Source organism: Argopecten irradians, chromosome 6 (genome assembly GCF_041381155.1).
Source record: "Argopecten irradians isolate NY chromosome 6, Ai_NY, whole genome shotgun sequence".
Lineage (NCBI taxonomy): Eukaryota > Metazoa > Mollusca > Bivalvia > Pectinida > Pectinidae > Argopecten > Argopecten irradians.
Genome location: NC_091139.1, coordinates 6,902,931 through 6,914,634, shown reverse-complemented (window position 1 = coordinate 6,914,634; position 11,704 = coordinate 6,902,931). Strand labels below are relative to the sequence as shown.

Genomic DNA, 11,704 nt, shown 5'->3' with positions numbered 1-11,704 from the left:
ACGTTTGTTATTTTAAAAAGGGGTGTTGTAATAAGATACTCTGCATTGTAGCAAAGAGTATCTCGTCACAATTTGTTGTCCAAAATAAGTAACAGAATGAAAAATATAACAATGTAAAATCATTCCGTGGAATGATGATATTATATCCGAACAATGTTCTCTTGAAATAAACAACCAAATAGATACTATATACCATTGTCAGTTTTTTTTATTATTGATTAATATTAAAATAATATTTTAGTGAATTGATGGCAATTTTCTACATGGTTACGGACATCCTCGATACTCAATGGGTAACTATCACTGACGTTATACCCAACCTTCACAAAACTAAAGGCAGTTCAGGAGAGAGAGAAAATATCAATCACGAAAATCTAACTTCAAAGCCACTCGGTCAACCAAAGTGTGCATGTACCGTTATTTGATTTTTTGATGTATTTCAAACGACAACATTACATATGTATTCTGTGCATTCAGTTTTGCTATGACGTAATTCAGGGGTGGATATCACGTCAGTGATAGTAATCCTTGGAGAATTAAGTATGGGTTACGGAAACATGATCTGTGAAATAAGAAACGACGGATTGATTTCAATTACTCGTTAATCTTTGATTCTAAATCACGAAGGTAGATAATACCTATTATACCCGTATAATAATGATAATATAACATATGCATGTAATAGTACTTTCTGAACATCAAATTGATTGACTACTTAACTAATTACTGTAACTGATTGACATTTCGTAGTGTAGTCTGTCTGTTCCTACACCAATTATTCTTAACTAAAAAAGTTACTTTCCTTCGATTCACTCCTTAAGACGGAAAGAGAACCAAAGGGAAGTAACTCTCTGATAGAACAGAGTAACACCAATTAGACTACTATTTGAAAACAACCAGCGATCACAACTCGAGTCTAATCCGATGATGGAACAACCTGAGCCTAATCCGATGATGGAACATGTACCATTGATGTATAATGGTTGAATGTCAGTTGGTGAGAATGTAGAATATTCTATTTTACAATTAGAATGTAGCTTCCATTTTACAACCTCGATTTAAACTGTTGTTTATCAAAGATAACTTTAACAAGATGAGCAGTGTCTTTGGCACATCCCCAATGGAACGTTACGCCGGAACCACTATGTCCGTAGTTGTGAATTACCTAAAATAAATATAAATGACATATACTATATATGTATATATATGATAATATGTAAAAACACGAATTCTATGTTTGCATATTACAGAGTTATTTGCCCTTACAGGTAGTATTCATTACTTATAATATAAGTGTTGTGTCATATTTTTTCAGAGAAGATGACGTCGATTTTGGTCATAAGGTTATGATGTCACAAACAATTCCTATTGGAAAGTGAGATAACTGCAATACAGATTCAAATGCACGCGTGAAAGTTTGTTTTTTATTAGATTTTCAATTAAATACTAAGAAAATGTGCAACATTTTTGCATTATACTGCCATTTAGGAATATCATCGTCTGAATATTTATGTCGCTTTTTTGTATATGCTTACTCGTTGTCTTTTCAATTACACACGCATGCAATTCGCATGAAAATCATGAACTAATTTCACGAAAACAAAAATCAACTTACGATTGATTTTTAGAAGGAAGATGATCATGTTTGTATGAAAGACTAGATTAATGTAAGGTGTCTATGTAACATTACCGTTTTCTTTCCGGGCTTTTTCTCTGTCTCCAGGCGTACACGGGGCCTCATGGGCCGTAATCCCACCCAATCATGTGACTGTTTGGCGGTCTGTAAATACAAGGTTGAGAGGATCAATCCGTTACGTTATAGTATCCATAGGTTCGACAATAATAATAAAAAAACAATGAAATATATTTAAAAAATGCAAAATAAAAAGAAATGAAAACAAAGAACTTTGTGTGGTTTGGATCCTTTTGGGCTCCAAATCCGTCGAATTTTCAAATAGTTATTTAGCGATTAAATTGATGAATTTCAAATAACGAGTACATCCTTGATATAATAGGTAATATCCATCCTTACCGTGCGCATAAATGTTGAAACTTTGCCAATATTGGCCATTTTAGGGTAAGTTTGTTATCTAGAAATAACAGCGCACACTCTCTTGAAGTTGAACATACCCTTATACTTGGTACGACTTTACACACATCCTCCAGTATTCTCTGTTTATCTTCCTCGTCAGTTTCAGTGTTCCAGTCATCAAGTTGGCCCGTACCACCTATGGTAACAGTGTCCGGCCTGACAATGATCAAAACAAAATATGCATTACATAAACAAAATATACGTTGTATAAAATAGAGACCTTTCACTCAGGGGCAAACAACCCTATTATGTACAAGTTTGAATCCAACATCAAAAGTAATATCTGCAAGTCAGAATACCAAAATCAAAATTTACAATACGGGATGTATATTACTTGGTTTTGTTTGATTTCTAAAGTTTTACGTCTTAATTACATCCAAGGTCATGTAATGACGTGTCAGGTTTGATGGTTGAGGAAAACTGGAGTATCGGGAGAAAAACCACCGACCAGCAGTCAGTACCTGACAACTTCCCCCACATAGAATTCGAACTTGCGACCGACAGATACAGGGCTAGTGGTAATATGCTGGGACATATTCGCCACTCTGCCACAGCGATCCCATGTATATCGTATTGATAAGGTTTCCTACAATCTTTGATTGAGTTCAGTACTTATGACATCACCTTACTGGGAATTCTACTTTTAATGATATCATTGAATAAACAAGAGGTATGATTTAATCTATATCTTACCTTGTAGAAAAGGTTTTGTCATATGATTTTTTTTAGCTTTGACTTGCAATATATTGTATAAAACTTACATATCGGGAATATTACTCGTATTACATACCCAGGAAGGATGTATATTTCTCTATGTTCATCCGAAGGATCTGGATTCATGTAAAAATGTTTTACCCATGGAGCATACACCTGGAAGTATATGTCAGATTGACATATAATTTTATATAATTTTCTTTACAATTACTATTTGTTTATACTATTGAATCCAATTCTACAAATCCCTTAATAAGAAAAACAAGAAAAATGTCATCAAATGTATACAACTTATTATCAAAAGATCAGTTATAAGCAATTTGCTTATTTATCATTACTCGCTGAATATCAATTCTCACGTTTCTCAGATACCATAAAAATGAAAGAGAACAGGACTGATTCGTTATTCGTAAATTTGTAAGCTTAAATTATGATGATCTGACTTTTAGGGTATGTATGACAACGTTCATCCCAATGACCATTTCTCAACATTTCGCTGATTAAATTTTAGCTATCATATAGCAATGTCCTGCGAAAATAACCGGCAATACGGTATTTGTAGCAGTACCTTTGTTACTTGACCTCGTAGAGGGCGGAGTTGTGAATCATTACATAACTCATTAGCTTCCATTCCAGTACAATTCACCACCACATCAAACTCTTTGGTAAGCTGTAACATAGCAAACGTCATTGTGTGTATATTATTTATGTATATAAATGTACATGTGTTTACTTATCGGAGCACCTGGTGATAGTGTAGCGATACATCGATGTCATTTTCATTAACCCATCGACACGGGAGGTAGAATGTTACGAATGTGATATGAGTATTCAATATTTGTATATACAGAGTGATCTCCCCTTTCGATAGTGGTTGTGATTCATGTGATTGTGAGTATAACATCATATTATTTTAGCACACAACTAATGGTGTAAAATTAAATATCGTTCTGCAAGATCGGATAACTCTGTAATGATTTAGGAGCATGTAAAAAAAATTAAAAAAAAATTACAACATCTTTGAGGATATCAACGCCTGTATATGATCAAGACATACTTTAGATTTGTTTAACAATTTGTTGTCTTAAGTCATATACGTCCTTGCTTAAAGAGCACATAAACTAATGACGTAGAATCAAATATCGTCCTGCAAGAGCTGATAGATTCAGGAGCATCTTAGTTTTAATATTGATAAAATATTATCTTGAATGATATTTTAAAACGCCTGTATATAAACAATACATATTTTATATTTGCTAAACAATTTGTTGGTTTGAAATGAAAAACGTGTATTCACATGCAACCTTTTCATCTCAATATCTAGTTTGACATTGAAAACATCACTTTCACAACGCCGATAAAAGTAAACAGCAGATTGTCTCATGTTTAGTTCCTCAATATTTTGACATTCCTTTTTACATTATTGATGGAGATGAACATGACATTCTTCCTCTTTACAGCCTATTGTTTCCTGAACTCATGCTCATGTCATGTTCTTACACTGACAACAGATAGAAAATATCCGCATTGCTATTACTTGAAGTTTGATTTTAGTGTAATCATACTGGCTTATTTCACCTTTATTTGTCACTTATCATTCGTACAGAAATGTTGTCATTAGCAACCATATTGACTTCAAAAACATCCTTACCTCATCAAGATTATCGATTTTTCTCTTTTCCACTTTTCCATTACCTTTGAGAATTCTGGGGGAAACATAAAAACGAGGTATTTTTGCTCATCTTTCATTCATCGTAACATAATCGGTATTTCATTGATATTTTTCTAATTTGTATACGTATTACCTTTGCATGAATACAAAATTAAAATTCATAAGTTAAATGAAAAATATAAATTATCAAACACTTTATCTCTTTCTTAATAAATAAATCAATTAATACTATGTAATATATATTAGCTTACAAATTTGGTATTCACGCAAAGCCCATTTGTACAACCTAGACACAGTACATAAATGAAATAGTATTTTACGGATACGAAAAAGAATGCATATATGCGGGACCCATCTTTAATTAAACAAGTTATCATTGCTCAGATACTGATAATAACCCTTTGCTAATCAAGAACTGTTTACGAATCAGAATACTAGTAGAATTATAATTCATACTTAATGTTAGAGATTTTATTCTCAAAAAATACGGAAATAACGGAAGAAATAATCCCATCACTAATACAAATATATCAATAGAATAAAACTGTTGTCTCATTTTCGACATCCGGGGGTTACTATCACTGTAGTGATATCCATCCCTGGATTATGTCATAGTTAAACTGAAGGCGTATCAGGAGAAACCAACTGACCAAACACATGACTACAGACTTCATCCTACTGGTGTTGATCAAAGATGAAAATTACCATGTCTAATACACCGCACAAAGACCCTTCAGTTTTGATATGCCATAGTCTGACAGTGGACATAACGATGGTGATAGGAACCAATAGAATATCGAGAATGAGCTATTATTTATAATGGATATGTTGTGCATTGTTCATTGTAAACTTCAATGGAAGTCTTTTTAGGCTTGAAATTGGTCTGAGGTTTTTTTTCTCTCTCCTAAAATGCTTTAGATTTTACTAAGAAATTGTCTAGGGGTGGATAAGACGACAGTGATAGTAACCCCTGGAGTAATGTTGTCGATGATATACCGCTTCATCAGCCATGGAAGATATCGCTTCACATCCAGTATGATTGTAGTGAAGAAGTATCCGTCCCTGTAAAAAGTTTAAAAAAATGTATACGAAGTATTATAAAATTAAAACATCGCATAGCCGGTTATTTTCCGGGGTCAAAACTTTTCGCGATTTTATGTAAAAAATAAGAGAGAAAATAATTTTAGCGGTTTTAAATCCTCACGATCTGACTTTCAGACAGGGTATATATGATTTATCTATTTTTCAATATTTTGTGGATCGAATTTTCGCAATTACTACATTGTTGCGAAAAAATCGCAAAAAACCCGCTAAAATAACTGGCTAATCGGTATAAATGTATTCATTCTAAATTCAAAACACAGCAGAACGTGCGCTATAAAACCAAAACTGTTATACATGTACTACTGCATCCTTCAATATATTTTGGGTTTCCTTCTCTTTCACTGCACATACTGAAGTCTCCCAAACTACACACGCAGCACATGTACACCGAAGCCATTTCTTAAATAGCCCTGGCTGTTAGTAGGATGTTAATCTATACAACCAACCGACCATCGCGCATCCGTCATGATTTTGTTTGACTGCCTTGTGTGTAATGGAATATTTTAGTGGATTTGGCTTGTACAACCCATTGCTTAATTGTTCACTTCCCTTCTTATATCACATCCATACTTTAATATCCAACAACAATAGCGAGCAAGCTGTTTTGAATAACATTACCGTGTCTGAGCACATTCATCCCTGAGGACGAATTTAGATTCTTCTTAATCAAACACTAGGCCAGTCCATTGTGAAATTTCAGGGGTGAATGAGTTACCAAGCTTCGTAAAGACGTATGAATTCAAGGTTTCACCTATACGTACCGTGCATTTGGGCTGATTTTGAGTTCCTCACAAGTCAATTTTCGAAATCCTAGGACTTGGTCTTTCCACGGAGGTTCCTCAAAACAGAAGTAGACAAAACAATCATTACATATGTCAAAACCTGGTTTTTTTTAGATTTTGGGCCTGTTGTTTTTATCCATGTATAAAGCTTTTCTTGTTTCCATTGCATTTACTGTATATTGATCAAATTTCACCATACAAGTGTTGTAAAACGCACATAAACTAGTACATTGCATATTTTCTGTATGCAATTATCAAGATGTTAGTTCTAAATTGGTCGTATATTAATTGTACAGTTTATCTAGTGGTACCTCCAGAGAAAGTTGACAAGTAATCTGAAAATGTTGTTTATCGCTGCAAATAAGCTTCACAAATTATTAAAGGAAACTCACATGACTTAAGATAAAGTTAATAAGTGCAATGGGAGCCAGTACGAAGTCATCTCCTCTAAAATCACATTTTCTAACTGGATGGTTACACCTAGTTTAAACCTATTTTATTTGAACTAATTCAAAAATGAATTGCACACAAGTTATACAACAATGAATTGTACTCTACTATATACAAATGTATATGATGTTACATAATAAAACATACAATGGCAGCATCAACGATGATATCTTAAATACAGTATGTATGTTAAAAAAAAAGAGAGAAAATACACGAATGTTAGAAATTATTCGTGTTCACATTTGATTGCTATACCAGCACCAACATTTTATAACTAAAATTATTTAAACACTTGACATTACGACGTGACTAATTTCGTACAATTGAATGTTCATTTTACAAAAAACAATGATATAATAAATAATATAATAATGATTTTACAAAAACCTACCACATAAATACATTTTTGAATTACAGTTCCTTAGAAAAAGATCAAATAACTAATTTGACGACGAAATAACAGAACTTACCATATACACTGTAACAACCAATTACTGTTGTTATATCAAACAAAATAATTAGTATCCATATATATACTGTAAACCAACTTTCTTTCGCGGTTACTAAATTTTGCGATTTCCACTTTTTCGCGAAGATTAACATTCGCAAATCTAATGGAATTTCCTATCAATATCGATGATGTAGATGTTTACTGTTGATATATAAACTTCACCGAATTTACTTGGAATGCGAAATTCGCGAAAGTAAGTCGCACCAAGAAAAAAAATTGGTTTACAGTATTCTTGAACTGTCAGGTTATGTTGTTTGTTAAATTTCAGCTACTTAACCTTACACTATGCATACCTTGCCTGTATATGCCGACTCTCTTACAAAGTAGTAGCCGGAGACAAACTGGACACCCATGTCACCAGCCATCTCAGAATGCCCTAGTCCTTTCAGGTAGTCAAACGTTTCGCCTGACCATCGCCTTTAAAAACATAATCAGCGCTATTGAGCCAAAGCATTTAGTCAAGCTAAAATCATATACATATACATGTATCAAATTTAAAGCAGTCTCCATATTATTTATAAATATTAACATATTCGATTTCCCAAGAATCTTAAAAATGTTGATATGATTTGTATTAATAACCCTATCAACTGAAGGTAAATATTATTGATCTTTTTTTTCTCTCTTTTCCCTTGGGCTACAATTGTCGAGGAAATATCAACAACTCCCATTTAATACTTCTTTTCTAGTAGATCTATTGCTACGATATAATCATAAAAATTAAAAAAGGCGTTAAATTTTAACACGCCATGTCGTGGTCAAAACTGACGTCTGGCATTCGATCTTTTAAGAATTAGTTTGGTTTAATATTCCCTAAAAAAATCAAGGCTCTTTAACTATCAATCTTAAACAAAAAACAAGAAAAAAATAAAATTACAGAACGTCAGAATCGGATGCATCCACGAGGTAGGGCATCCAGAGGCCAGCACAGCCATCCGACAAAGTGTTGGGGGTAAACGTATCAGCCACTACTGTGACGTCAGCATCTGGAACAAGTTCCTTTATGTAAACGGCAGACGACAGTCCTACTATACCAGCGCCCACAACACATACTCGCCGAGACATCTAAAACATTCAAATTCACAGAAAAAAATCTAGAATGTCATTCAAGGGAGACATTACATTGTAAGAAGTAGGAAGCAGATTGCAGATATGGCTTTACCCATGATCCCATTGCAAGGTTATCATAGAGGCGTATAAATTATGAATCTTATCTAGTGTCATTTTTGATACCACCTCATGTTTGGCCTTGTCTTGAGTGTGCTCTCCTTGTGGGGTTTTGGGTTTTGTGCGCTCATCAAAACACGCTATAGTCTAAACATTACCTGCTTCTGCTTATAGCGACCTATACAAAGGGAGTGAAACGACTGATTTGGCCGTTGTCATATATCTTAACACTGGAGTGTGCTGTTTGGTATTTTTGAATCTTGAGCTTTAGCTATATAGTATTATTCTGTATTTGCATATTACAGAGTTATCTGCCCTTGCGGGTAGGTATTGATTGTGAAGTCATGTGTTTGCAAGCGTAACGTCATACTCGACTCATAAAGTAATGACGTAACAATCGATACCTACCCGCAAGGGAGCTACCTCTGTAATATGCAAAGACGGGATAAACTTGGAGAGAATTTCAACATTTACAAGGAGACAGAACGCAAATATGCTACAATCTCCCAACACATTCTACACTCTCACACACGTAGCATACAATGAGGACCCTAAAGCAAAGGCAAACACTAGCCAAGCATGATTTAGGGTTCCTTATTTCAATTAAGTTTAACGCCCGTGTTTACTCTGTACGAATCGCAGTGATAAGAATACGCATTCTTTTGTGATGAAGTACTCCAACTTTTAATGGAGTTGACGACACGAGTTTGTGGCTTAGCAACCATAACCACTTGCTATCTGTCTAAAGCTGAGGATAACATTTTCATTAAAAATTTGATTGGCAAGAACATTATTGTTTGAAGTACGCAAACAAAAGACAAAAGTGCATAAATTAACCACGTTTGAAGTAATGTGAAAATAGAATCTTAATACGAAAATTAATCAGAAGATGGATATGTACTTACTGGTACGACTACGAACGTCTGATACCAGGATAGATTTGACCTTGTTCAAACAGAAATTAACTTCTGTGTCTTCAAATATTATAATGTAGACAAAAGATTATGTGTGATACTCATATGAATCGATATATGACAAAATATTAAATATTTGAATTCAGACAAGAATTTGGATTATGTAACCCCTTTATTTAAACATGTCTGTAATGCAGTCGACTTTGCTGATCTTGCTGGTTGTCGGTCAGAGTGCATACAGGTATATAGATTCCGCTATTATAAGTACGACACTGATAAGCTATCATACCAGTGTTCGTGATGGCAATGTGTGCACTCAATAAGAGACTGTTGTACATATATCGGACGAAAACATGCATCATGACTTTATTAATATCTATTCAAAAAATAACCCTTCGGTAGAGCTCTCGATCAAAAATTTATATTATGGCCCTAATACGCCACCGTACAAAGTGATGGGTACATTTCTCTTTTTTCTTTCAAAGTTTGCAAAAAATTAATCAAATAAAGCTTACTCATGTTATCATTATCATGATAGAAAAGACCTGGTAGAAAAAGAAAGTTCGGGGGCGGATGACCTGATCAATTTGGCCACTCAACTTTGCGGTCCACATAATGCATTTTCTAAAAGGCATTCTAGAATTTCAAAAAATATAATTTAATGAAAAATAAATCATAAAGGCGACTTTAAGTGTGCTTATTTCCGCCACATAAATGTTTGATTTTATCTTTTCACTCGCAAACAGAGCTTCACAGTATTGAGGTCGGCTTTGAGGTAACTCATGTGTTAAGCAAACAAGGGGAAAAGAATTAGTGTCTATTTAAACTGTAGTGCTCACATCGTCGGAGACCCACGGTTGATCGCACTTCACTACGCTACACTTATAAGTGTAAGTGATAAGTGTAGCGTAGCGTACTGCGATCAAGATTACCCACGGGTCTCCGACGATGTATACGTAGTGCTCAATGAATTTGCTATCATGCTCACGTGCGAAATGTATACATACGTGACGTCAGATGTCATTATGCATTATCATGTATACAAGATTTGGAGTTCGTGTACAGTGGATTATATATGTATATCGTAGCTGCTGTTCTTGGTGTATAAGTTTGAAGACAAATATAACTATGGTTTCCCATTTGTATGATAACACATAGTTCATGAATCTCGATCTCATCAACTCATCAAAACCATTCCCTTTCGTTTTACAAACTGATCAAGAATTGACTCAGTTGGAGTTTAAATTAAGTTTTGTACACACAACCACTTAATATTAATAAGATGTATCCAACTTACCTTCTGACACTATGTGAGTATGAGGACGCAGATAGATGACCGAACTTGACAACACACACATTGCTTGTTTACACATGTGTGTCTGTACCGTACGTCACACAAACGGAGCCCACACAAACTGCCCTCGTCCTATTTGCACTGCTTGTTCCCGCATACACGTGTTCGTGTACGTGTCAGTGGCACTGTTTTCATGTCTGAGTATTGTTTCTATAGTGTTCAATCATAGACTTGAAATTATTTTCAATATATGTGTGTGTGTGTGTGTGTGTGTGTGTGTGTGTGTGTGTGTGTGTGTGTGTGTGAGTGTGTGTGTGTGTGTGTGTGTGTGTGTGTGTGTAAGTTTCCTCTTAGCCATGATATATAGGGATATACATAGAAATTAAAGTTACATGCATGTGTACATCTACCCACAGGGCCATGTATAGTCTCTATATGAAAAAATAGCCATATTTCTGGGCTATTTTTTCATATAGAGACTATACATGGCCCTGTGATCTACCTTAACGGGACTTCCGCCAACGAGGCTTCATATGCACTTACCTATTATCTAGGATTAGCTTGAATAGATTTTTTATGTAATGGGGATATAATACAAAAAATTAGTGTATTAGTAAATAAATATGATGAGAGTACACTAAGATTTTTGTGTTATATCTCCACGAAATGAGAAAAAAAATATTCAAGTTAATCCTTTAGTTCAATTTTACTGAAGATAATCTCTTTAATACTCAAAATTCATTTTTATCTACATATAAAGCATTACGCCCTTATTTCAGCCAATCCAAAGCGACGTTTCAAATGGCGACGCCATTTTTTCCTTTATGAACTTTAAGTAAATTTTTAAGCCAATGAAAATCTTCGTTATAAGCAAAATTGAATTAAATATAGTATAAACTGCTGATTTTTTTTCTTTTTTTTCTTCTTAAAACACGTTTCATATCTTTATTCAAAATATACTTTATACTCAGAGAGTGGTAATTTTTTTATTTGTTGCAACAATG

General features: G+C 34.1%; 1 protein-coding gene across 1 annotated transcript; it reads right to left on the bottom strand.

The window, feature by feature from the left end:
- Positions 1-7: 7 nt before the first annotated feature.
- LOC138324839 (D-amino-acid oxidase-like) lies at positions 8-10,858 on the bottom strand. Its single transcript, XM_069270020.1, has 11 exons — positions 10,704-10,858; positions 8,203-8,390; positions 7,619-7,742; positions 6,344-6,420; positions 5,475-5,540; positions 4,458-4,512; positions 3,375-3,476; positions 2,883-2,962; positions 2,131-2,248; positions 1,691-1,780; positions 8-1,165 (listed from the first exon to the last, which is right to left on the bottom strand). The coding sequence occupies exons 2-11, from the start codon at positions 8,388-8,390 to the stop codon at positions 1,046-1,048; spliced, it is 1,020 nt and encodes a 339-aa protein (XP_069126121.1). The 5' UTR covers positions 10,704-10,858; the 3' UTR covers positions 8-1,045.
- Between the last annotated feature and the right edge of the window lie 846 nt (positions 10,859-11,704).

Coding starts and splice junctions, on each gene's coding strand:
- LOC138324839 (XM_069270020.1), bottom strand. CDS start 8,390: ATGTCTCGGCGAGTATGTGTTGTGGGCGCTGGTATAGTAGGACTGTCG. Junction 5,541..6,343: donor AAAATCAGCCCAAATGCACG/GTACGTATAGGT, acceptor AACTTTTTACAG/GGACGGATACTTCTTCACTA. Junction 1,781..2,130: donor AAGTCGTACCAAGTATAAGG/GTATGTTCAACT, acceptor TTGTATTTACAG/ACCGCCAAACAGTCACATGA.